The sequence below is a fragment of the Misgurnus anguillicaudatus genome, chromosome 12 (assembly GCF_027580225.2).
Source record: "Misgurnus anguillicaudatus chromosome 12, ASM2758022v2, whole genome shotgun sequence".
Classification (NCBI taxonomy): domain Eukaryota; kingdom Metazoa; phylum Chordata; class Actinopteri; order Cypriniformes; family Cobitidae; genus Misgurnus; species Misgurnus anguillicaudatus.
Genome location: NC_073348.2, coordinates 39,662,423 through 39,689,434, shown reverse-complemented (window position 1 = coordinate 39,689,434; position 27,012 = coordinate 39,662,423). Strand labels below are relative to the sequence as shown.

Sequence of the window (27,012 nt, the reverse complement as noted above, 5' to 3'; positions counted from 1 at the left end):
ACCTGTCTGTCTGTCAATCTATTTGCCTGTCTGTCTGCCTACCTGTATATCTGTCTATCTATGTGTCTGTCTGTCTGTCTGTCTATCTATCTATCTGCCTACCTGTATGTCTGCCTGTATATCTGTCTATCTATGTATCTGTCAGTCTATCTATCTTTCTGCCTACCTGTCTGTCTGTCTGTCTGTCTGTCTGCCTACCTGTATATCTGTCTGTCTATGTGTCTGTCTGTCTGTCTATCTATCTGCCTACCTGTATGTCTGCCTGTATATTTGTCTATCTATGTGTCTGTCTGTCTATCTATCTTTCTGCCTACCTGTCTGTCTCCTGTCTATGTGTATGTCTGTCTGTCTATCTATCTGCCTACCTGTATGTCTGCCTGTATATTTGTCTATCTATGTATCTGTCAGATTATCTATCTTTCTGCCTACCTGTATGTCTGCCTGTATATCTGTCTATCTATCTATGTATCTGTCAGTCTATCTATCTTTCTGCCTACCTGTCTGTCTGTCTGTCTATCTTTCTGCCTACCTGTCTGTCTGTCTGCCTACCTGTATATCTGTCTGTCTATGTGTCTGTCTGTCTGTCTATCTATCTGCCTACCTGTATGTCTGCCTGTATATTTGTCTATCTATGTATCTGTCAGTCTATCTATCTTTCTGCCTACCTGTCTGTCTGTCTGTCTGTCTGTCTGTCTGTCTGCCTGCCTACCTGTATATCTGTCTGTCTATGTGTCTGTCTGTCTGTCTATCTTTCTGCCTACCTGTCTGTCTGTCTGCCTACCTGTATATCTGTCTGTCTATGTGTCTGTCTGTCTGTCTATCTATCTGCCTACCTGTATGTCTGCCTGTATATCTGTCTATCTATGTATCTGTCAGTCTATCTATCTTTCTGCTTACCTGTCTGTCTGTCAATCTATTTACCTGTCTGTCTGCCTACCTGTATATCTGTCTATCTATGTATCTGTCAGTCTATCTATCTGCCTACCTGTCTGTCTGTCAATCTATATTTGCCTGTCTGTCTGCCTACCTGTATATCTGTCAGATTATCTATCTATCTGCCTACCTGTCTGTCTGTCTGTCTGTCTGTCTGCCTACCTGTATATCTGTCTGTCTATGTGTCTGTCTGTCTGTCTATCTATCTGCCTACCTGTATGTCTGCCTGTATATTTGTCTATCTATGTATCTGTCAGTCTATCTATCTTTCTGCCTACCTGTCTGTCTCCTGTCTATGTGTATGTCTGTCTGTCTATCTATCTGCCTACCTGTATGTCTGCCTGTATATTTGTCTATCTATGTATCTGTCAGATTATCTATCTTTCTGCCTACCTGTCTGTCTGTCTGTCTGTCTGTCTGTCTGTCTGTCTGCCTACCTGTATATCTGTCTGTCTATGTGTCTGTCTGTCTGTCTATCTTTCTGCCTACCTGTCTGTCTGTCTGCCTACCTGTATATCTGTCTGTCTATGTGTCTGTCTGTCTGTCTATCTATCTGCCTACCTGTATGTTTGCCTGTATATTTGTCTATCTATGTATCTGTCAGTCTATCTATCTTTCTGCCTACCTGTCTGTCTGTCAATCTATTTGCCTGTCTGTCTGCCTACCTGTATATCTGTCTGTCTATGTGTCTGTCTATCTATCTGCCTACCTGTCTGTCTGTTTGTCTATCTATCTGCCTACCTGTATGTCTGCCTGTATATTTGTCTATCTATGTATCTGTCAGTCTATCTATCTTTCTGCCTACCTGTCTGTCTGCCTGTCTATCTATTTGCGTGTCTGTCTATCTGCCTGTACATCTGTCTGTCTATCTATCTGTCTACCTGTCTGTCTGTCAGTCTATTTGCCTGTCTGTCTGCCTACCTGTATATCTGTCTATCTATGTGTCTGTCTGTCTATCTATCTGCCTACCTGAATGTATGCCTGTATATCTGTCTATCTATGTATCTGTCATGTATGTATGCCTGCCTGTCTGTCTATTTATATATCTGTCTGTCTCTCTATCTTTCTAGGTCTGTCTGTCTGATCAGTCTGTTTGACTCTGTCTGTCTGTCTGTCTGCCTACCTGTCTCTGTCTCTCTTTAATTGTTATCTGACGACTATAAAATTGCAGTCAGTATTTTAAGAAAGTCTATAATTCCATGGAGAGGTTTAATGTTTAAAACAGATGACAGATGATGTATTTAGGTGTCTGTGTCCAGTGTAGAATGGTTGACTATGGTGGCAGGGTGTCAAGGGCAAACCGGACAACAGACATGGGTAATGACCCGACACTTACACAGAAGAGGATTGGCCATCAGCTCTCCGTCTAATCCCATATCCAGAGAGGAGCGCCAGTTTTCCACACAGACTGTGTGCTTCCTGACACAGCCGACTGTAACGGAGGAAACTCTACAGGTAAAACTCTCTTTTCTTACTCTTCACATTCATAAACTTGAATGTAGATTTTATACCGAGGAAATTTAAGCATATGAAAAAAAAAACTTGAAATATTAGTAGTGGAAAGCAATTTTGCAAACACTGTTTATAAAGTATAAATGTAAAATAGAGCAAACATCAGATGTTTTAATTTGCATGAATATACATTTTTAAGAAAATTAACTCAGAATGTAAAATTTTGCATCTTTTCCTCTATTCAATGTTCTTGGAAACTTTTTTGCAGTAAATTGGATTGCATCTAGCTCAGTTGATTATTTCAATAAGATGCATTCGTTTGAATTCCTGAAACATTTTTAAAGACATTATAGTTCTTATTTAACAGCGTTCTTCAAACGTTATCCACTAATCCTACAAGCCTAATAATCCTCTATAACGCTGTGGAAAAGATAGACATTAAACATGGGTATTGCTCATGTTTTTTGATGTTTTATGTAGATCTGTGCTCGAGCTGTCAGCTGGGTCTTGTGTGCATTTGTGTGACCGGTTCAGAATGTCATGAGCGAGCACGAGGTCTCAGATGAGGCTCAATTCCAAACACTTCATTTAGTCTACAGGTCTATAAATAACACTTTCACTTTTCAAGGGTTGCAGTTGCTCTGTCAGACTAAATGAAGGGTATAACTAAATGTTATGAACTGATCAGTGGACCAAAGGTTAACGTTTTAAATCTGCTATTTAATATATTGGACAGACCCACTTGTTAATACTGACTTTTCAAAGTTGAGGATAATGTGTCAACAATTGAAGTGGATTAAAACCTTTTCTAAAAGTTGTCTTAAAACCAATACCCAATATCCGTTTTTGTCTTAGGACAACTTCAAATGTTGACTAGTATATTTACATGTATGCATTTTATCTAAAGCAATATACAAGGTATACATTTATTTATTAGTATGGGTTTGAACCCATGACCTTTTGCACTGCAAACACATTGTCTACCATGGAGCTATACAGGAGCACATAATGGTGGCTGTGACCATCTGATTATTAATGTTGTTAAAGTAAAAATCGTTTTAAGTCAATTTTAAAAATGTTTCATAATGTGACATCATGGTTTTTCTACGAAATACAAAACAATTATTTGTTTTTCTACAATTGTCCTTTAAAAACCAGTCAAGGACAAGTGCTTAAGAAGGGAATTGTAACAAAAGCATGGAGTCCTAAATATACAGAGATGAACCCATTTTAATGTCAGACCACTTAAACACTCATAGTTGATTAACTAAAGTTAATAAGATGACCAGACGCAAGTAAGCTGCCATCTTAGATCAGGTGACGCTCTTCAGCTTACCGGACAATCTGTCAACTTAAGCACTAAAATCTTGGATAGAAACTGTAATAAGTCTGAAAATACTTCATTGCTATGTTCTCTTACTTCAGTGCTGACCTCATCCAGAAAAGCAGAATCGTTTGAAGATGGCTAGCTCATTCACCAAGATGATGTCGGGCCGCACCGCCGGTTTACTCGTGGCAGGTTTGGGAGCCGGAGCGGCCGCCACCGGTTACTTAATAAGCGACAGTGCTGCCCTTAATGCAGAACAGAGGAGGAAACTTTACCCTCCCAGGTATCCACCAAAGATTTACAAAACGATCTATTTATCAAACATGTGTATTCATTGGTTAAAAAATTGACTTCAAGCAGCTTGACTGTACCATATCCAAGTGAATTGTACGTGAGCCTAATGTACCCAGAAGGGTTCAACTTCTTTCCATTCCATGAGGGTTGCACCTGTTGGAAAAAATATGATCATGCGTAGAGGTCATGATGTACTGTGAAGTGTCACACAGTAATAATGTGAAATGTAAAGGGCTGTGAACATGAAACTTAAGTAGCTTATGTCCTGCACTGATAGATGCCAAAGATCAAATCAGATCAGCAGTCCAAGATTTAAGCTCTTGAATGAGTTGTGCATGTAGCATTTTCTTTAAATTGCTTGATTAAAAAGCTATTTTCTAAATGCACACTTTGACTTTAAATATCTAATGTTAAGATCTTAACCCTCCCCATTGCACCAAGGCTGTACATGGCCATTCATCTCCTTAAGCGTCTACATGCTTCCCAGTAACAGAACCTGACTGGAGATTGTTTTTTTCAACAGTGCCGATTTTCCCGACCTTCGCAAGCACAACAACTGTATGGCCAGTGCGTTGACTCCTGCCATCTACGCCAGGCTGAGGGACAAGGTCACCCCAAACAACTGGACTCTTGACCAGTGTATCCAAACTGGTGTGGACAACCCCGGACATCCCTTCATCAAGACAGTGGGGATGGTTGCTGGTGATGAGGAGAGTTATGAGGTATTGTCCAACTTAAGTAGCTTAGTAACTTACTTTGATCAACCAGGTAGTTTCAGACTAAACCTTCCTCCTCAGCTATTCTGGAGACAACAGCATTGACTGTCTGCCTTATGATGTTACAGGTATTTGCTGACATCTTTGATCCGGTAATCAAGGACAGACACAACGGCTATGACCCGAAGATCATGAAGCATCCCACTGACCTGGACTCCTCCAAGGTGCACGTTTTATCCTCAACTATCCATTCGGAATTGTCAATTTCTGAGCGCTTTTATTGATTGATGTTTTATTTCAGCTCACGTCAGGCATGTTCGACGAGAAATACGTCCTGTCGTCCCGCGTGCGCACGGGCCGTAGCATTCGTGGCCTCAGCCTCCCACCCGCCTGCAGCCGCTCGGAGCGCCGTGAGGTGGAGAGGGTGACGGTACAGGCCCTGGCGGGTCTGAAGGGAGATCTGGCTGGACGTTACTACAGCCTCACCGATATGACTGAAGAAGAACAGCAGAGACTCATTGATGTGAGTCAGTGCATATTTTGATTGAGATGTTTGGTTTATAATGTGATTTGGATTGAATCATTGATTCTCTTCCTCATGCTGACACGGCTCAGGAGCATTTTCTTTTTGACAAGCCTGTGTCTCCTCTGCTCACTGCATCTGGGATGGCCAGGGATTGGCCTGATGCTCGTGGCATCTGGTAGGACTTGGGGTTGGAAAAGCTGCAAATTTTCTAGTGCAAACCTCACCAGTTTAGTTCCAGTCCTGTCTTCTTGACTTTTTATAGCAGGGGTCACCAATCCTGGTCCTGGAGGGCCGGTGTCTCTGCAGAGTTTAGCTCCAATCCTAATCAAACACACCTGAAGCACCTGACCCCTGTTTTATAGGATGCAAGTCGACTCCAAGTGTTGTTTCTCCTTTAGATCCTCCACCTACTTTGCCTTTTTTCCTTCCCTAGGATCACTTTCTGTTTGACAAACCTGTGTCTCCCTTGTTGACGTGTGCATTTATGGCCCGTGACTGGCCAGATGCAAGAGGCATTTGGTATGGTTTTAGAAAGTTATGAGCATGGTTTGATGAACCTTTGGGTAGCTTAAGTCAAATGAGCTGTCTTGGGTAGCTAACAACGCTTAACAAGTACAACGTTCAAAGGTGAGAACGTGCTAGGTTTGGATGCAACGTAATGCTAATACTAATGTAAAATACTAAAATCCTGATTGCATGTAGAAAGAAGAACAAGCTTGCACATGCCATTTGATAATATAAAGTACTCCTACATTTGGACTCATTTCCAAGGCACAACAACGATAAGACCTTCTTGATATGGATCAATGAAGAAGATCACACCCGTGTCATCTCCATGGAGAAGGGCGGCAATATGAAGAGGGTCTTTGAGAGATTCTGCAGAGGACTCAAACAGGTCCTCCATTAAACCCATCTCGCTCTGATATTTACCTGATATCTTAGCTCAGTTTCTGTAAAGTTTATTTTTCCATCCCGATGTTGGACAGGTGGAGCACCTGATCCAGGAGAGAGGCTGGGAGTTCATGTGGAATGAACATCTTGGCTACATCCTCACCTGCCCATCCAACCTTGGCACTGGACTCAGAGCCGGAGTACACGTCCGCTTGCCAAAGCTTAGCAAGGTAACAGCATTTAGCTTTTTAATCAGGAAGAAGAACTACTGAGTGAAGCACTAATGTGTTTGTGATACGTGTATGCTAGGATCCTCGCTTTGGTAAGATCCTGGATAACCTGCGACTGCAAAAGCGTGGAACTGGCGGCGTGGACACTGCTGCTGTGGGCGACACCTTTGACATCTCAAACCTTGACCGCTTGGGCAAATCTGAGGTACACCATTGGATGACATCTTCTGATTTAAAGTCTCCTCTGAATGACATTTCTAAACTGTGTGTCTTTGCTTGTCTTAACCAGGTGGAGCTGGTACAGCTGGTCGTTGATGGCGTCAACTATCTTGTCGAGTGTGAGAAGAAATTGGAAAAGGGCCAGGATATTAAAGTCCCTGCGCCCATCCAACAGTTCAGGAAATGAGCACTGCTTCTGTGATAAAGGCTGGATTCAATACAGCAGAGAGACTTGTGGACGCTCCTTCCTCCAATCCCCAAACAGAAGGTCTTATATATACACAAAGCTTAATAAAATAAAGTTGAAAACTATAATTGTTTCATTATTTCTCATCAACGAATATGATAAATGTTAGGTATCAAAGAAAACAGTTACACACAAATATCTTTAGGTTTTAACCAGTAGTGTACCATCTCAGACAATAACAAGTTTAGGGTTATAAGCCCAGATTTTCCTAGAACCTACTGACCAGACAGTCAAACCAAGACTAGGGTTGTCACGATTATGAAATTTGGCTGACAGTTCATTGTTTAATAAATTGTGGTGATTATGACGATTAATTGCCTATTTATTGCTTTGACATTTAATTCTCATCTATTTTTTGTTTGTGAAATAATTTTCACTGATTGTTGTGATTATTTAAATTAAATCTTTTGCAAGGTTTATCTGGCAGTAAATATTTATATACATAACACATTTTTAAAAGTAATCTAATACTGTCTCGTTTATACAGGCACTGCAGCTCCCCCTTGTGCTTTTTAGAAAGATGTGCAATCATCGCGGTGATCTGAAATCATCGCGATGAAGTCAAACAATTGCGATGAGAAAATTATTTAATCATTGTGACAGCCCTAACCAAGACCTTTATTACCAAAATTAAAGCTCTTGTACTTGTTCCTAATTTTTTACAATGATCAAAACTGCAATGAATTTACATGTCACGTTAAACCCTTGCCTCCCATCATTAACCCAGCAGACTAATCCATTGGGTCCAAGTTCTCCTTTTAGATCTGCTTAGTGTCGTGTCTAGTAATGCTAATCTTAATTCTATACTTAAGAGAGAAGTGGGTTAGGGGTGGGGCAACAGGCACCAGAAGGGTTAAAGGGAAATGAAATCAGTCAATCCCAGCAAAGTGAGCTGTGTGGATGCCACTGCAACACAATACAAGAGAGTATTTACAGCGTGTGCACATGCAAAACCTTTTTGTACCCAAGGATAGTAGAAGTGTACCAGGTAATACCATGATATCAAATATCAAACTATATTAGCAACATAGTAACATGCTTTATAAGAGCAATGCCATTTAAATTGCTGGATGTTTTGTTTTTCACAATTACTAAATTTATTTTAATAAATAATATTTTTACTTTACCTTTGGGCCAGTGTCCTAAAATAATCTGTATAAACTAGGTGTTTAATTAATTTTTTTTTTTACATTTTTCTAAATTAAATATTTTATTCTAGCTTTAAAAAAATACTTGTGTGACTACACCACATGCGACACACATAATAGGTGAAAGTTAAATATTAATAAAAGTTAAAATAGGGGTTATATATATATATATATATATATATATATATATATGGTGTATTTATGAACTTTTACCCCATGTGATAAACATCCCTGTAGTTGTGCAGCACATTGTAGTGATAAAAATACGACTGGCTTTAGTGACCGAGATTGTGCTGAAATATACGAGCATGTTCAGTCAAAAAATAACACACAGCTTTACTTTTATGACATAATAAACATTATATTGGTGACAGTGACTAAGCTGAGATTCCATCAGTTACAAACAGAGAGAATATGAAGAACATTAAATCTTATTCCACAAAAACAGTGCAACCTAAGCAAATATAAAAAAAATAAAGATGAGAAAGAAATGTAAATGAAACATTTGCCACACACCTTTAGAACCTTGATGTATTATATATCATCATTCAAAGAACTTTTAGATTTTACTTTTTAACAACGTCATACATGTGAAAGTGAAGCGACATTAACATTATACTCTGATTCACCTCTGCTATGAAACAGTCATTGCACAGCAGACGGCATGACCCCAACACATCTCTGTGCAATTTAAGAACAAATTAAAAGGAACAAACGTTTTATTCTAAGGCCCCAACCCCTGCCCTATCCCACCCAGAAATCTCACAAACTTATTAAGATCTAATTCGCATGTGTTCCCTGTCTACACACTACACCAGCCAGTCGACACCCAGAGGCTGAGAAGTCACGGGTCTTTCTGCCGATGGTGAAATGCGACTGGGATTTTCTCAGGGAATGCTGGGTGACGGAGAGTGAGAGCAGGTGGGAACTCAGATTTGGAGAGAAGGTTTGTGGGCAGAGCAAAAACAAGAGAAACGCGCCCATGCAATATCAGTCCACTGGACGCTTCTCGCCGTGTTTCTTTGTAAACTCTTCTGCGTTCTTAAAGAATTTTTTACGGTCTTTTGAATATTCTTCTGCTAGGTCGGCCCTCAGTGGATGCTCTGGTTGGGGGTCATTGACGAGGGCAATGAGAGACTGGATTACTGTATGGAGAAAAAACACAGATTCTAATTCATGAGTATTCATGTCGGGATGATTAGATATTAAATACTGTCCTAGGGCTGCAACTAACGATTATTGACGATTAATCGGGCGATTATTTTTCAAATTAATCAACTAATTGGGATAAAAGTTAAATATTCTCAATTAGATTTTTCACTTATGGCTAAATAAGGCATGTGGAAGTGTACTTTTAAAAAGTTTTTAAAGAGTTTTACTAATATAATCTTTGTTTATTTTGTTATTTTAAGCCTTAATTAAAAAAGTTTGTGCAGCTTTTAAATAGTTAAACATATTTAAATGTCAAAATATTAATAAATGTGACATCACAGACCAACCAATCGATAATGAAAACAGTTGACAACTAGGGCTGGGTATCGATTCAGATGTTCTGTATCGATTCAATTTCGATTCATAAGCTATCGGATCGATTCGTTTTCGATTCTCTGTTCGATTCCGATTCTCGGACCGATTTTTATACTTGATTCTCGATTCAACTCAATGAATATAGATTTAATACAAATACTTTAGTTATAAAAAAAGTGAACATAAGTTTACAAGTGGGCAATTAATAAAAAGAAATTAAGAGCCACCAACCTGTATTACACTTTTTTATTTTTGGTACACTTGGGTACATTAAAACAGAACCCATCTCTAATTTTCAAATGCATACAATTATGTTATATACAATACAATTTTGATGCAATATGAAAAATGTATGCTGATCAAACAGGATAAGGTTATTTCATTTTTTTTTTAAATCGATTCGTGGCTTGAGAGAATAGATTTTTAATCGACAACGTAAAAAAACATGATTAATCGAAAAATCGATTTTTTTTTGCCCAGCCCTATTCACAACTAATTTCATAATTGATTATCATTGATTTTATCGGTTAGTTGTTGCAGCCCTACTTTGAACTAACGGCGGTTTCCCGGACAGGGCTTACGCTATTCCCAGACTAAAATGCATGTTTGATCTTAATTTTTAAAAAAAACATCTTGTTGATGTATCTTAAAATATATTAATGTCATTGTTTTGTCTCAAGATGCACCCATATTGCAAGGTATGTTTGTAAAAACTACTTAAATGTCCAACTATAACTAAGGCCTGGTCGTGTCTTAACCTAAACCCTGTCTGTGAAACCGCCCCTAGCTCTTTGGTTTGAACCCAAAGTAAAAATGTCCTTTGAGAGACTTTATACCTTGGTCAGTTTTGGTTGCTGGTTTCCAGTTCTCTGCACTTATGACTGGCAGGCACACCTGACCCTTCTCATCAATGTTTGGGTGGTAGATCTTTGTTTTAAACGTAATCTTTGGAGGTTTAAAGGGATATTCTGCAGGGAATGTGATCTCAATCCGGAATGCGCCTTTATCATATGGAGGGTTGTCCTGGAAGAGAAGAAATCCTTATGAGATCTTAAACAACAGGTAATCAATATTCTACTTCATTTTACTCAATAACAATAGAGTTAAATTCAATACAACTATTATGGGATTTCTGTGAGCTTACAGGCACGATGAGTCCCTGCCAGGTCAGAATGTTTGACTCGTCAACTTGAATGTTGCGGAAATTTCTCATTCCAGACTTGCGAATTTCATCGAGTTCCTGTAAAACACAAAACACGATCCTCCTTTAGTGATATTCAGGACGTTTAACCTTTAAAGAAGTTTCAGAAACCACAAAGTCAAAACGAAAGTAAACTTCTCTTTACTGTGGTCATGCACAAAACTTCAAACACCAACATTAAAATATAGTCCATACAGTATAACAATTAAAAAATTATTTTTGCATTTTTACAAATGATTAATGTATTTATTATAGTAACATAATATCTTATTAGCACACAGATTAAGTAATACTGAAACTTTCAAAGACAACACACTTCCTGTTTCATCATTTTACTGATAACAGCGAACATTACGACCACCCAGATATCATTCTGCTATATTAAGGTATTTATTCTTTGATCATCTTTCAAATCAACCTTTTGATGAAATATGTTTTGGTCTCGTTGGTAAATTCAGACATAAACTAGTTTCATTTTCAATCTTACTCATACAATCCGTTAAACGTTAACACTCTTCAACAGACGTGCAAACTTAATACTAAACAATAAACTGGCCTCACTCAGGAGACAGTTTATTTGGTTTTACTTTTTTATTTAAATATTCCGTTTTATTTCAAAGTGGATATTTGAACTACAGCTAAGCTAGTTGTCTTCATCCTCCTCTTCCTCATCAAATTTCTAACCAGAGTCATTTAAAGTTTCACGTTTCTAACAAACAGCCACTGAAAGCCGTAACATATCTGTTTTTAAAGACAAAACAAATTAAATCTTTATTTTATATTAATTAAACCACATTTCTCGGGATATTTACCTTATGCAGTCGCCTGCTCGCCGCCATCTTGGATTTGATATTACCCACAATGCATCGCGCATTGAATTCACGCCACTTCAGTCTTGAAAGTTATAAAATAATACCTCATTTATTAAATAATATAATAAAATTGAAATTTTCAAATGTGCTGCTTAATGCTCTTTTCAATCTTAAATGTTATATATTTTTCTTGCACCTATTATTGTTGTATTATTAATATAAGTTTTAAATTCCTATTCGGTTGTAATTGCAAAATTTTGTAGTGAAATTAATGTGTGGTTTGTGATTAAATTAAATAAATATTACACAAAATACACAAAAGTCCCAATTTCTCATTTTTACACTAATGCTGGGTTTATATTTCAATATTTTGTAAAAAATAGAGATAGATAAAACATTTAGATAAAAAAAAACTTTTAGCTATTTTTACAGAGTAAAATTCATATTATCTAAATTTATATATTGAAAATTACTAATATAAAAAATACATTAATGACTCACTCGATTAAATTAAACTTAAAATTAATACAATAATTAAAAAATAATAATAATAAGATAGCTAACACAGATGAATGCTTATTAAATTAGTCCACTAGGGGGCGTACGAGCACTTGTGTTTCACATTAAAACCCCAATCCAGGACTACACATGTGAGAATTAATTCATGATGATTGATTACTAGAGAGTAAATACTATACTAACACTATATAACACTATATATACAATAATACTAATATTTTGTGAATTACTGTTTTCTACAAATCATCCTACATACTGTAAAGAACATTTGGTAAAAAATATTACCTTAATATCTTTAATATTGACTGAGTAAGATTATGTCAAAGATTGAAAGCAAACTTTCATGCTCCTAATCTCATCCTTAGATTATGAGATTTTAACATGGATTTCACAGGCTGGTTCACATATATTCATTTTTATTTGGCCATATTTTAGGTATTACAATTTTTATTCTATATTGGATTACCAGGAAACAATATTAGCTTATAGTCAAAGATTCATAACAAACGTGCTATTTGTGTTAAAACCCCTTCGAAACAGCCAAAATATTCAGCATAAATAAGAGTAATATAAAGTAATATAAAGTTGGCATTGTTTACTTATGTGACTCTGTTTATGACAGGCTAACCAGGCTAAAGTCTCAAATCAAATTCTGAGATGATGAGCATCAAAGTTTGATTTCATTAATTTGATTTAAATCTTTTACATGATCTTAGTCGATATTTAGTCAATCCATGACTGACACATATTGGACTTGACGTTTCTTGAGCACAGTATTACAGTTTTAAAATATACTATAAAGCTTTTTAATCATTTACGTAGACCTGAACAAAATCATTGTCAATTCAGTAAGGCAAATTATGTAGTGGAGTGAAAGCCACCCATGAACCACAATACTAGACTATCTAGTTTTTCAGGTGATTAAACTGCTGATAACCAACAACCAAAACGAACAAACGTGTCATAATCAATGTTTGATACCACAATAATGGTTTTGGTGTCAATAGTGGTTTTACATTAATAGTCAAAACACTACCACATCAAGATAGCTATAGCTAACAAATTATAAAGACATGAATATTTTAAAACATTATGGGGTGGTTTCTCTGACAGTCCCAGACTCAAATGCATGTTTGAGCTGCTTCATTTCAAAACACCTTGTACTGACGTATCTTAACATATATCAGTGATATTGTTTTTTCTCAAGATGCACCCCAGTAATGTTTTTTTTTTGTAAGGTTTGTTTGTTAAAACTATTTAAATGTCCTAATTTAACAAAGGCCTAGTCCTGGATTAATCTAAACCCTGAAACCACCCCAATAAGTGTTGTTAGGTTTATTCTAGTATGAATGAAATGAAAGTGCATGTTAGATTTTTTATGATCAAAAGTTTTTAAGATTTCTTTTTAATAGTTAAGTTTTTTTTTTTAATTCAGTCAGTGTGTTAGATGATTTTGTTCAGTATAAATATTGCAGTTTTACAGGAAGTCATAAAACCTTACTTTATGATATCAAATTACACATGCATGAAATCTTGAAATAAGTTATCTTTTTTCTTAAACACTAAATTCAAGAAAAAAATTCTTAACCAATTGGCAAATTTATTTTTGCTTGTTTGCAAATTAACGTTTTTTTTTGTCTAAAAACTAGACTTATTTTCTTAGGTCTTTTTGCTCATCAAGAAAATGCATCATAATTTAAGAATTTTTAGATATTTGTATTAAAAACAAGACAAAAATACTAAGTAAGAAAGTCATTTTTTGCCGTGTGTGAGTATCACAGCAGCAGCAGCAGCAGGTCACGGCACGCAGCATCATCACACCCGCCTCGAGCTCTTTACGCAAATGAGCGCGTGTGGCTGGCAGAGGCAGGGCACTTGGCTCTTTCTCCCCCTCTTTTACTGCCTCCTATTCAAATTTGGGTCAGGGGTGAGGATTTCTCACGTCACACAAGCAAGATGGCGCTCGGAAAGCTGTGAGATGTGAACAGAGGATGGCTGTTTAAAGACATTCAGTCGATGTATTAAGGTAAAGATGCTTTATTCTTCCGCGTGCACGGTATGTCGAGTTACAAAGACGCGTTTGGAAAGCATAAACCGCGGGGTATGCGAGCGCGTTCGTATCCATTTTAAAGAAACAGTGATTCCTCAAGCGTATTGCGTGCCCACCGGGGCTTTTAACGCACGGACGCACGCACGCAGCGCGAGCGCAGCCTGGCAATACTGGCAATACTGTATGTTTTATATGTAAAGGATTGCCACAGCTTAAATGTTACGCATCTAAATGTGATTGTTTGCAATGTTAAACAGATGAAATGCACGTATGCGGTATGTTTATAGTGCAGTATGAAGGTTTACGCGAATCGTAGGTGGTAAACGCCTGGCAGCGAGTCGCCTTTATGTGGATTCCTGCCCCCCTCCTCTCTCTGTGTGTTTACCTTTAACATTATTAATATTTGCGCATGCTTCTGGAATATTGTTCATTGTTATTAACGCATGCAATTAGATATAAGAGTACGAATGTGAAGTTAACACGTGTGTTTGTAACTGTCTGTACGTAAATCACAGTTTATTAGTATGAAGGGTAAAGTTGATGGTTGTATCTGTTAAGAAGCGTTTGCTGCTGTATATGTGTGTTTGTTTACCTCACACGCACGCGCACACACTGGATTATGATGTTGTTACATTATAACGCAGCTCAGGTGATGAGTTTGTTACAATCTTCTCTTTTATTGTTACATGTATCGTCTTATCGTTTGTTACGTTGTTGCTTGAAATGCTACGTTCAGTTTGGTGTCTCATTCTTTTTTGCTGTTCATATTTGAATTAAAATCAAGCGTATGGTGTGTCAAAGTAAATAATTGTACCACCTCTATATATCTACAGGATGGGTGCTTAAATAAGAAACCTTAAAAACTCATCCATTTTAATGAACTGGGGGAGGGGGTGGCTTGTTTTACAGTGGTTGCTGTGGGTTTTAGATCAGTAGTACCCCTTCATTAAAGTCATTCCCTGCCTCAGTGACAGCTTGCTTGAATGAGACGTATACAATATATCTGTGATATGATAGTAAACAACCGGATATCCACGTGCATCTCTTGTGTTGAGATCAAAATGTTTTATGGAGGAAGCAATAATGAATTAAAGCGTAAATGAGTGATAAAATGATTTGTGGCTCTCTGCTATATGCTGTTGTGAGCGCAGTGAGGTTTTGAGCCACAGTTACTTGAATTTAAATTTCAAATGCATTTATAAATGTTTCTCTGTGCGACTGTGAGTCAGGCGGCCTCTGCTGTAATTGGTTTAGCTTTGTGCTCCACAAAGGTATCAGAGAAAGGAAATGAGAATAAAAGATGTGTTTAATAGATGTAGTGGCATTCACGTTAAAGCCCAATCAATACTCTTATGAAAGGAAGGCCTTGGTTTCTGCTTTGAATAATGCAGATGATGGGCTGTATTGAGTGAACTGGGTGGGGACAGTGTATTTAGACCATTATCATTGAGAGGGGCTCTTTCCAAAGTTTGTTGTGGGTTCAGATTTTGATCTAAGCCTAATTGACACCCAACGTTTTGTGTCTGTTTTACCGTCAGTAAATGTTTTTGACGGTTTTATCTGTTTTGTAATGTCTCACCTGGGTGCACTGTTTAGTAATAATGAAAATGTTTAACTAGGTACTCCTTTTAGATTACTAAAGCGTAACTTTTTAACAGGAAAATAGTTATAATTGGGACAGCCCTGTTTCTTTACTCGAGTAGAATGTAGGTTAACTTGTATTTAATTGTTCAGTTTGATTTTTTTAACGACTGTGTAGTCTCACATGTTTACGTGTGTGTTAATGTATGGTTTGTGTGCATGTTGCTTAAAGGCACAACCTCGTGTTTGAAATCTTGTCCAACATGCTTGGTATGTTTCTTGACTTTAACCTGGAGCTCTTTTAACCGTGTTTTGTAAAAAAAAGCAATAGCAGTGTAAAATGTCAGATTATTAAAGATAATAAATGTGATTTATCAATTGAGGATTACTCAGGGTTGCCTAATCTGGCTATGTGATTATTATAATATATTTTTTTAATTCATGATTTCATGCTCTGCCGTTACACAGAGCCAGGTGTTTTGTGATTTTTAGATGTTTGAGTTTTTGTTTTACAAAGGCACTTTTATTCTGTATGAAGTGCTCACACGATTGAGGGTTTGAAACAGGTTTTTCAGTATGTGCTCGCCTGCTTTCGTCTGATCACTTTGGCTGTCGTTGAATCTTGTTTGTGAGGTATTTTAAAACTTCAGGCCTTGTTTCAACATCATAGATGAACCCAGCGTACTTTTGGTTTAGCCACAAACCACATTAACATCATATGCCCAAAGATGGACCAGAAGTTCTCCAATCATTTTAGGTGCAAGTAAACAAACCTTTAAATAAGTCCAATTTAATTTCAAGTTGTCCCTTTTTCTTCTACTTGTCCCTTGGTTTTGGTGGACCCATGTTGTTTTGTAGCACACATCGGGTGTGTTATTGAATGAAATAGACGGGGCAGTGAGTGTGTAAAGGGGGGTGAATTCTTCAGATAAGGGATATTCTGTGTTATCAGACCCTTGGTTTTGTTATTGCATCACATCATTTCAATCAGGTTTAACCGTTTCAAGAGGTTAGCGGTTGGTTACAGTAAGCACTTTGATCTGAATGTGTGTGTTACTCACCTGATGTCAATAAAACTAAATGGGCACTTGACTATTTTGGGATTTCTCTGTTTTAGAGATGGAATCATCACATTTGAAGTGAAGTGTGTCATGATGATGTGGTTTTATTCTTGTACTCGCTCAATATATTATGCAGAGTATGTATGCATAATGTGAACGGATGATGTTTTGTTTGCCAGTACACTTTCATGGGAGCCAAAGTGCTCAGTTTGTTTTTATAGCATTAAGACAATAAAGTTTGGGGCCCTCAGGGGTCGGTGCCAGTGGATAAGCTTGTTTATGAGGTTCAGCACACTGCCTGTCTGACTTGTTTACCCGTGATGTTACTGCCCTCCCTTGCACTTTGACTTTTTTCAGACAGCAATCTCTGTGATTAGAGCGGTCGTTTGGTCTCGCAGACTCCGCTGCTCATTCATGATGAGAAGTAGGAATGTGAAGTAATCGAAACACCAGCAGCATCTTATCAAGACTTCTGTGCAACTCTTAGATAAAGACGTTTCTCTGATGTTCCTCGTCTTTGGATGTTCCTCTCGTTTCTTTATGTAGGCAGTGGGTTTAAGAAGTTTGATTGGTATTTATGCTGTTCTTTGCTGTAAGAGGGAGATATGGTTTCACACAATTGTTTAGGGCCAGCCATACTGGTTTTTGTGGGTTACTGGGTAAATGGAGACAGTTAGATACCCGATTTAGAGAAGTAAAGTTGTTCCTGTATGTAAATGTGAAGTGTGTTTATTTGTGCTTTTTATAAGACAAATTTATAAACGTTTTGCATTTTTCCGGCATTGCTTTGTTGGCAAAAATCCTATATCAAGTGAAATCATTTATTATGTTTATTTCATGCACTATCCTGAGTCATCATTAGATAAAGTCTCATGAGACTCAAAAATCTGCTGACTGATGGATATTCTTTCTGACCCTATTATTGGTTGAGACGAGAGACAAAATTGGGTGTATGAGAACGAGACAAGACAAGATTTTTACTTTTTTTTTTTAAGAAATCCTCAATGATAAAATTATAAATGAGTACCTAAAATCACATAATTTTGAAACGTTTAACTAATCTAGGACTGTCCTTAACAATTATTTTGGTAATTGATAATTAAATAATTTGATTTTTTTGGTAAATAACAATAGACTTGAATGAATAATAACCTTTAAAATTACATAATAATGATGATGCAATAATAATTGGTTCGAATAAATTATTAAGCAAAACAACAATATGTAGCCTATGTAATAAAAACCAGCATTATGTATTACAACAAATGCCTGCAAAAAGGTGCTAGCGGACTTGTGAATGTTATCTTTACTTTAGATTGAGAAAACGTTTACTTTTAGCAAAACAACGTATAAATTCATTTGAATATTTAATATTTGTCCAATTCTTTACAATAGAAATGATACAGCCGCTGTCATTCTTGAGCAAGAACATGCAGAAATTAAATCATCAAAAATCTTGTGACTTAGTCGCATTAATCGTGATTAATCTATAGCAGAATAAAAGTTTTTGTTTACACTATATATTTGTGTGAACTGTGAATAATTTTTTATATATAAATATGCACACATGCATGTATAATTTTAAGAAAAAATATATATTTATATATTAAGTATTTATTTATATTTGATATAAATTATACATAAATATACAAATGTATATACACATGTAAACATTTCATACATATAAATATATACATGCATGTGTTTGCGTTTATCTATACAAAGTTATTATACACAGTTCACACACACACACACATGATGTAAACAAAAACTTTTATTCTGCTTTAGATTAATCGTTATGCATCCCTACTTGTGACACATTTAATCTTGCAAGATCACATCGTATGAGATCTTGTCACACCCCTAATGGCTGTATCTACCATCGTGAATTATATAAAGTATAAGCGCATAATGTTTTGTTTTCTGTTGATTGAGACCTTAATAGTCACATTACTTTGCCCCTTACACTCCTGTATGGTTTTTAAATAAATGTGAGACTAAAATGTTTTGTTTTGGGTTTAAATTTATTTCTTCAATAAGTTCATGGATAATCTTTGGGATTCATTGGATTAAATCAGGTGCACTTTTTTATTGCACAACTTTAGATAAAGAATGAATCACACAACATGATGTTGCAAATTTGTGCGAAGATAATTTCAGTAGCGTTTCTCATAGACACGCCAGTCTGGCAGAAATCTACTTGGTTGCATTACAAAGATTCTGGTGCATGTCAGGGCCTGCTCATCCAGTGGATCGGGTGCTGGTTTACCTGTTTCCCACCACACCTTTGGTGATCACCCAGCTCGGGTTTCAAGCTGTCTGTCACACAAACCACCCGGTGATGTCCAATAACCTTTTTACCCAACCCCCATCTAACAACAAAGGGACTGACCCTGGAGGCTGGCATTAATGAGTGCTGGCAGGAACGTTAAGCTGTAGTGGACGCCCATAGAAGACCATAGAAAAGAAAAGAAACTGTGTTACTGTTCAAGTCTTTCTTCTCTTTTTCCTTTAAGCGGAAAGATGAGAATTTGTGTATGTTTGGATCCGAATATGATGCCAGTTTATACCTGCTGGTTTTCACAAGCCACATGTTTTGACAGCAGGCAGCTGTTAAGTGTTGGTCTCTTAAATGTGTTGTGATTAAAATGCTAATAGAAGGCAGTCTAACTGAAGAATACATGAAGCATTTTGGAAATTGTTTTACAAAGGATATTTATTCAAGTTAGTTTGGCTAATGGAATGATAGATAAATAATACACAGAAAATGCATACCAGATTATATATTGGGTAAGATTGACTCATAGAAAGATGGATGGATGGAGAGAAAGATGGATGGAGAGAGAGAGATGGATGGATGGAGGGAAAAAGAGCGAAAGCGGGATGGATGGAGAGAGAGATAGAGATAGAGAGAGAGTTTGAGGGAGGGAGAGAGGGAAAGAAATGGACTGATGGATGAAGGGGAAAGAGAGAGATAGTGGAGAGAGAGATGGATGGATGGAGGGAAAGAGAGGGATAGAGGGAGGGGGCTTGGATGAAGAGAGACATGGAGAGATGGATGGATGTAGGGAGAGAGAGATTTGGATGAATGGAGGGAGGGAGGAAGGAAGAGAGATGGATGGAGAGAGATGGATGGATGGATGGAAGGAGAGAGAGAGGGTCAGCTGGATGGATGGAGGGATGAAGGAAGGAAGGAAGGAAGGAAGGAAGGGAGGGAGGGAGAGATAGATAGATGGAGGGAGAGATAGAGAAGGGGGGGATGGATGGATTGAGGGAGAGATAGATAGATATATAGATGGACGGAGAGATAGAGATGGAGAGAGAGAGAGAGAAGGGGGATGGATGGATTGAGGGAGAGATAGATAGATATATAGTTGGAGGAGAGATAGACATGGAGGGAGGGAGGGAAAGAGAAAAAGAGGGATGGATGGAGAGAGAGATGGAGAGATATGGATGGAATGGAGGGAGGGAAGGGGAGAGAGGGGGGGATGGATGGAGGGATGAAGGAAGGGAGGGAGGGGGAGGAGATGGATGGAGGGAGAGATATATAGATGGAGAGGGAGATAGAGAGAGAAGGGGGGGGGATGGATGGAGGGAGAGATAGATAGATATATAGATGGAGGGAGAGATAGAGATGGAGGGAGGGAGGGAAAGAGAAAAAGAGGTATGGATGGAGAGAGAGAGAGAGAGATGGAGGGATATGGATGGAATGGAGGGAGGGAAAGGGTGAGAGGGGGGATGAATGGATGGATGGATGGATCGATGGATGGAGGGGGAGATAGATAGATGGAGGGAGAGAGAGATGGATGAAGGGAGGGAAAGAGAGAGAGAGAGAGAGGGATGGAGAGAGAGAGAGAGAGAGAGAGAGAGAGATTTGGATGGATGGATAGATGGATGAATGGATAAATGGAGGGAGCGATTAAGGGAGGGAAAGGGAGAGAGAGAGCGGGAGATGGATGGATGGATGGATGAAGGGAGAAATAGATAGATGGAGAGAGTGAGAGAGAGATGGATGGAGGGCGGGAAAAAGAGAGAGGGGGATTGATGGAGAGAGAGATGGAGGGAGAGAGAATTGGATGGTTGGAGGGTGAGAGAGAGAGATAGATGGATGGATGGAGGAGAGAGAGAGTGGGGGAGGGAAAGAGAGGGATAGAGATAGAGGGGAGTGGATGGAGAGGGACATGGCGAGTTGGATTGAGGGAGGGAAAGAGAGAGGGGGGGTGAACGGAGAGAGGTATGGATGGACGGATGGAGAGAGATATAATAAATGAAGTCTTCAGAGTTTGCACATATATTGCACTAATGTTGTCATGGTACCAAAATTTCAGTAGTCTGTACGGATACCAATAAAAACTCTACACACATTCACACAAAAGCATGCTAATTAAACTCTATTTTATTAATAAAGTAAAATGTTAATATAAAATAATAATATAAAAGCATTGCCATTCTGTATTTACTTTACATTTATTCATTAAGTATAAAATGTACTTGTTGCTGAAATGTTTCGGCAGCTGTTGTCTGTGTGTGTTTGCTGGGATCCTTCATGCTGATGAACATCATCCTCAGTCTGCTGCTTTAAAACACAAACACAATAAACTTTACTAAGACAACTGAACATAGATGCATATACAACATTAGATGACTGACACTAAATAACTGGTTTTAACTCTTTCCCTGCCATTGACGAGTTATCTTGTCAATCTGCATTACAGATATTATCCACCAGGTGGCGCCAGTCTCCCGCAACTTATAAAACCCGAAAGTATTGCCCTAGGGCAAACAGCTGTTTGTCCGTGTATGTTTTAAAGATCGCTCTGCATCTGATCTCTATCAAAAGTCCTTTACAAAAATGGAATTAGCACTCATAATGCAAACGTAATTAAAACTGAAGCTCATCTGCTTGAACTGTAATGAATCCAGTCGACGCCTTTTAATGTGTTTCCTCATTTTATCCCGACACTTCGCTTGTTCTTTCAGTGATCCGCTTGAAAGTATTTCTGTCCGCGAATAACGTGACTCTGCACATCTTTAAATGATTTTGGGAAGTTCAGAGACCCTGCATTAACTCTTGTTGCAACTCGCATCTTTGTGTTGCGTCTACGAAAGGTTTCCAACTGACAACCTGTCAAACAGCGAATCATTTCCGGGTGGACCCAGACCTGGTATGACGTTTTTTTAGTACTGGCTTGGTACCGAAGACCTGTCACTTTTAACAAACCTGTTATGCACAAAGGTCAAATCCCATCAACAGTTGTGGCATGTTGTCCATTAAAGTTGTTTTGTTTGTTTGTTTCAAGAGATGCTTTGAATGGGTCAATTTGATGAAAGGCATAATTTAATAGTGTAATAAAACTGTCTTCCCCACAATGGTTGACTGAATGTGTTGTTTTTGTTTTGCAGGTTTCATAGGTGAAGACACAGAAGTTGGAAATGGAATTGCCAAATCATGCCAAACAATTGCTGCTGCAGCTAAACCAACAAAGAGCCAAAGGTTATCTGTGTGATGTGATCATAGTGGTAGAAAACGCCCTGTTTCGGGCACACAAGAACATTCTGGCAGCCAGCAGTATCTACTTCAAATCCCTCATCCTTCACGACAACTTGATTAACCTTGACACGGACATGGTCAACCCGTCGGTTTTCCGACAGGTCCTAGACTTCATTTACACTGGCAAGCTTTTGTCCTCGGATCAGTTCAGTGACCACAATTTCAATGCCCTGTTAACGGCGGCAAGCTACCTCCAGCTTCATGACCTGGCTGCTCTCTGCAGAAAGAAGCTCAAACGCAATGGTAGGTCCCTCCTCAGCAAACCCACCACACCTACCAACGGTAGAACTTCTAGGAACCAAAGGCTGTCCTCCACACCCGTAACTCCAAACCAAATGTCAGGGTTAAAAGACTGCGAGAAGGCCAAGAGACACGACGATCTGCTCAAAGACGACCTGTCCGAAGATGAGATGTTTGCGAGAAACGCTCACTGTGTGACTGCGATGAGTCCATCCACGAGTAAGAACGGAAGCAACGGCGGTTGTGGCATCCAGGAACTCGGCCTGGACCTTTCCAAGAAAAGTCCCTCAGGGAGCACGGCCACCGAAGAAGTGAGTCCCAGCAGCATCCCGCAGGAATCGCCTCAGTCTGCCTCGGAATCCACAGCCAACAGTGCCTCGTTCGAAGAGAACGCCAACACGCAGAACCTCGCCGGCGGGGAGCCCATGGAGTTGGGAGGAGGAGGAGAATGTGAAGAGAGCCAACCTCCTCCGGACATCGACCAGCGTAAAAGCTCCCGTCAGGTGGCGCGACAGAGGCGGCAGCCCAAAGGAGAAGGCAACAAAGGTGAAGATGTCGAACGAGGAACTTTACCCAACGGCGTCGCCAAAAGATTGAACGTGGCCGGAGAAAGACTCCCCGGTGGAGGAAACGGCAACTCGGAAATATCCTTCCAGTGTAAAGAGGAAGAGGAGGGCTTGGAGAACGGACAAGAACAGAGCGAAGACAGCGGACACAGCGAGAGCGAAGGCGGAAGGAACAGCGCCAATTACGTTTACCGTCAGGAAGGCTTCGAGCCGGCACTCGGCGACAACCTGTACGTCTGCATCCCCTGCGGCAAAGGCTTTCCGAGCTCGGAGGAGCTGAACGCTCACGTGGAGACTCACACGGAGGAAGAGCTATACATCAAAGAAGAGGACGACGAGTCCTATCCAAAGGAAGATGAAGTAGAGGCCGAAGATTTGTCTTCGCAGATCGGTCACGGCCACGGCACGGAGTCGCGACGATTCAGCTGCTCGGTCTGCAACAAGAGCTACAAAGATCCGGCCACTCTCCGGCAACACGAGAAGACCCACTGGCTCACACGTCCCTTCCCCTGCAACATCTGCGGCAAGATGTTCACTCAACGCGGCACCATGACGCGCCACATGCGCAGCCACCTAGGGCTGAAACCGTTCGCCTGCGAGGAGTGCGGCATGCGCTTTACCCGCCAGTACCGGCTCACGGAGCACATGCGGGTTCACTCGGGTGAAAAGCCGTACGAATGTCAGCTCTGCGGGGGGAAATTTACCCAGCAACGTAACCTCATTAGTCACCTTCGAATGCATACCTCCCCGTCATAAGCCAAAGACCCCAGGAGCGGCAGACCCTCAAGAAAGAGAGACAACGCACACCTCTTCCTTTATAGTTTACTGCAGAGTTTGAAGTTTTAAAAACGTGAAGCTGGATTCTCCTCTGCTTTTAATGACAGGAGGAGCCATTCAAACAAGGATTCACGAATAAACCGATCGGTATGATTTTATAGGCTTAAGATTTCGTTTACTGTGAATGTAAAACTGGCTACTAATGCCGTTGTATTATCCAACCAGATGTTAGGACTGCTTTCAACCGCTGCAGTCTATGCATTGGTTTGTTGACATGTTCAGAAATATTCCTCCTTTGTTTTTCTTGGTCTTTTAAACTGGTATATGCTGGTATGTGGAAGGTTTAAGCTTTTAATGACCAATTTGTTTTCCACAAGTATTGCAAATTCAAAAGGTTTAAAGTGTCTCTAAGGGTCTGAAGATAGTGTTGTAAGACCAAGACTTGTCTGTGGTCTTTTGTGTGGTATTTCATAAAAGCTTTGTGCATCCAACCAAACATTTCCCAGTATGCCTGCTCTGTATCCATTGGCTAATTCTGGCTGTAGCTGGGTCGGGGTTTCCTACTGTAGTTTTGTACCATAACCAAACCTTTCATGATTGTTGATTAATCATAGCAGCGAGAACCAATAGAAATATTTTTTAAATCTTTCGAGTCACTTGCAAATGGATGCGTTTAGCACAGGGCTACTACAATTCGCCCCACCTACATCTGGATTTAAGCCAATGGAAACATGCTGAAGAGAGGCCATGGGTGGTCTTTTGAGCTGTGTCGTTTACTCTGAAAGAAAAGCCAAACTTAAAGGTACTTGTTTTTAGATTACTTTAGATAACTTATTGATATGCTTCTGTGAATGTTTTAACTGGAAGTTCTAGGGGTTCGGGTTGGGTGATGGGTCAGATTTGGGTTTATTATTATCGGTACAGTTCTTTCCTTTACTTTTTTGAGTTGGTTTTTCCCTTGACCGAGAAAATTCAGGTCCGTACGGTCCTGTCACGTTCTACCTCTTAATTCCTAAGAACAATACATTAATTGGACAAAATATGGAGGTCTCTCTAAATATAGATTTATAAAGTTTGTTGAGGTTTTTTAAATAGTTCTGCCCATCCACAAAAGTTTTACGTTTTTAAAGCATTAATGTAGAAAATAGCTACTTTGGGCACATGTATTTAAGAGTAATCCAAAGAGAATGGCTTACCAACAAAGGTTTCCTGTAAAATATCCCAACCAAAGGTTTCTGATTCTGCAGAAGGTACGAATGTCATCCAAGTTCTCGACAAAGAGCAATGTAGTGAGACGTTAGTTTGTACTTGACGTTAACTAAAAACCAATGAACTTCTTTCCTCTGGTGGTCGAGAGCGTCGTTGAAGTTTACAATAGTTTCTCAAGAGTGTCTTTCAATTTCTTACTCTGTCTACAGATGAACTTCAGAAGGACTTGTTTATTTTAGTTCAGACCAAACAGTGCGAGTGTTGTAGATTTTTGTTACATATCTATCGTTCATGCTTGGAAGTCTTACCGGACTAAGAAAGCGTTACACAGCCCCCCAAAAAACCTGTTCGGAAATGACATTAGTTGCGTGGAATCATCTATTCATTCGATTCGAGGTATCTGTATTATGTGTAAAGGATGCATGTTGAAAAGATTTTAAGCTTATTCAAAATGCTGATAATTGTATTGGGTGAATGTTACATTGGTCAGGGTTTGGATAAATGCTGATGGATGTATTTATAGTCCTGTGCTGATATTTTTCATCTTTATTACACGTTACGTTTTCCACCGATCACGGTGTATTACATTCCATATGTAGTTTTGTAATGTCTTTTTTTGTCGGGTTATTATCTCTGGTTCTGTCTTCAGTGTCCTGTTTTTGGGGGGCAGCTATAGTCGTATTGAATGGAGCTCTGTTTACACCCTTTTTTCCTGGAATCCTTTCCCAGTTGTTTTAGTTCACCTCTCATAACATTTTTGTGCAAATTGAATCAGTTCGAGTCAATGTGTGCTGCCCCTTTTCAAGCGTATTGCATTAATAGGTCTGGAATGGACAAAATGATTGATTTGAGGCACGTGGTTGCAGGCTTTAGGTAATCCAAATCATATTTAGCTCGATAAGAGACAGTCTGGATATTCAAAAGTCCTTTGAGTTTTTGTTACAGTGCGCTCTGGCATTGATAGCTCAACTCAGGGAGAGGTTTTTTATTGAAGGATTCCAGGAAAAAATTCCCGTTGATATCTTGCTGGTCTACAAGCACTTAATATGAACGTTACAGAATTGATGTTTTGGGTAAGATGCTCTGTTGTTGAGTCCAGCGTTTAGATGAGAGAACGGGAGAAGCGGAAAAAGTATGACAAAAAGTTTCAAACTGTGACAATAATGTTTCTACTTCAAAACTTCAGGGATAGTTTTGCATATTTTGAAATGTGGAGCTTTCAACTACATTTGTAAGACTGTGTGTCAATTTCTGTATTTTAATGACGAAAAGCAAAACACTAGTTTTCATACAGAATAGATTTTACGAGAGTATGTTCCCATTTCAAAACACTTAAAAAAAACAAAAAATAAATAAAAACAAAGCCAGAGATCTTAGAGGAGTTTTACTTTTAAGTTCTTAAGTGTTTTTGAACAAAAAAAACCTACAAAATAATAAAAAATGCATTCTAGTTAAAAATGTATAAACAAATAAGATAAAAGCTCATACCCAAATTTTCAGACTATTTTCTAAACCAAAGCACATTTTGAATGATTGATTGATTGATTGATTGATTGACAGCTTGTCTGATAAAAAGATTCTTGTGTATAATAAAAATCTCATTGTTTACATAAAACCTCTTACAGTCACAGACCTCAGGTGAGGGGAGGCCAGTTTAAACACGCGGCGCTTCTGTGTACGTCATCGAAAGTCGTAACTGTGAGTCGTGCCCTGTGAACGTAGCCGCATGTTTGAGAGATGCTGCAACCACTCGATTGGCCCTTTAAAATGTGCCGAGACGTCCCGTACGCAAATCATACAGTCGCCAATATGCTTATGAATTTGCTGCTTTTGTTGTTTTTTTTTTTTTTAAATATGTAAATACGCATGAATACAGTACACGTTTACCTCAAAGTTATACTTGTTAGGACTTGCTGCATATATATAAATATATGA

At 38.8% G+C, this 27,012-nt stretch overlaps 3 protein-coding genes across 4 annotated transcripts; 2 read left to right on the top strand and 1 right to left on the bottom strand.

Moving 5' to 3' along the window:
- The first annotated feature begins 2,228 nt into the window (after positions 1–2,228).
- On the top strand, positions 2,229–6,903 carry ckmt2a (creatine kinase, mitochondrial 2a (sarcomeric)). The gene is made up of 10 exons (XM_055207454.2): positions 2,229–2,388; positions 3,811–3,995; positions 4,530–4,728; positions 4,851–4,946; positions 5,024–5,245; positions 5,682–5,767; positions 6,020–6,143; positions 6,235–6,369; positions 6,449–6,574; positions 6,659–6,903. The coding sequence occupies exons 2-10, from the start codon at positions 3,847–3,849 to the stop codon at positions 6,773–6,775; spliced, it is 1,254 nt and encodes a 417-aa protein (XP_055063429.1). The 5' UTR covers positions 2,229–2,388; positions 3,811–3,846; the 3' UTR covers positions 6,776–6,903.
- A 1,415-nt stretch (positions 6,904–8,318) lies between these two features.
- On the bottom strand, positions 8,319–11,610 carry ube2l3a (ubiquitin-conjugating enzyme E2L 3a). Its single transcript, XM_055207457.2, has 4 exons — positions 11,524–11,610; positions 10,655–10,750; positions 10,347–10,533; positions 8,319–9,128 (listed from the first exon to the last, which is right to left on the bottom strand). Exons 1-4 carry the CDS (start codon positions 11,548–11,550, stop codon positions 8,974–8,976), a joined length of 465 nt encoding a protein of 154 aa, XP_055063432.1. The 5' UTR covers positions 11,551–11,610; the 3' UTR covers positions 8,319–8,973.
- Positions 11,066–26,692, top strand: hic2 (hypermethylated in cancer 2). 2 transcript variants are annotated; one of them, XM_055207456.2, is made up of 2 exons: positions 11,066–11,097; positions 22,138–26,692. In XM_055207456.2, the coding sequence occupies exon 2, from the start codon at positions 22,168–22,170 to the stop codon at positions 23,845–23,847; it is 1,680 nt and encodes a 559-aa protein (XP_055063431.2). In that variant the 5' UTR covers positions 11,066–11,097; positions 22,138–22,167; the 3' UTR covers positions 23,848–26,692. The 2 variants fall into 2 exon arrangements, with proteins under 2 accessions (XP_055063431.2, XP_055063430.2); XM_055207455.2 differs by lacking the exon at positions 11,066–11,097 and adding an exon at positions 13,900–14,068.
- Positions 26,693–27,012: the final 320 nt, after the last annotated feature.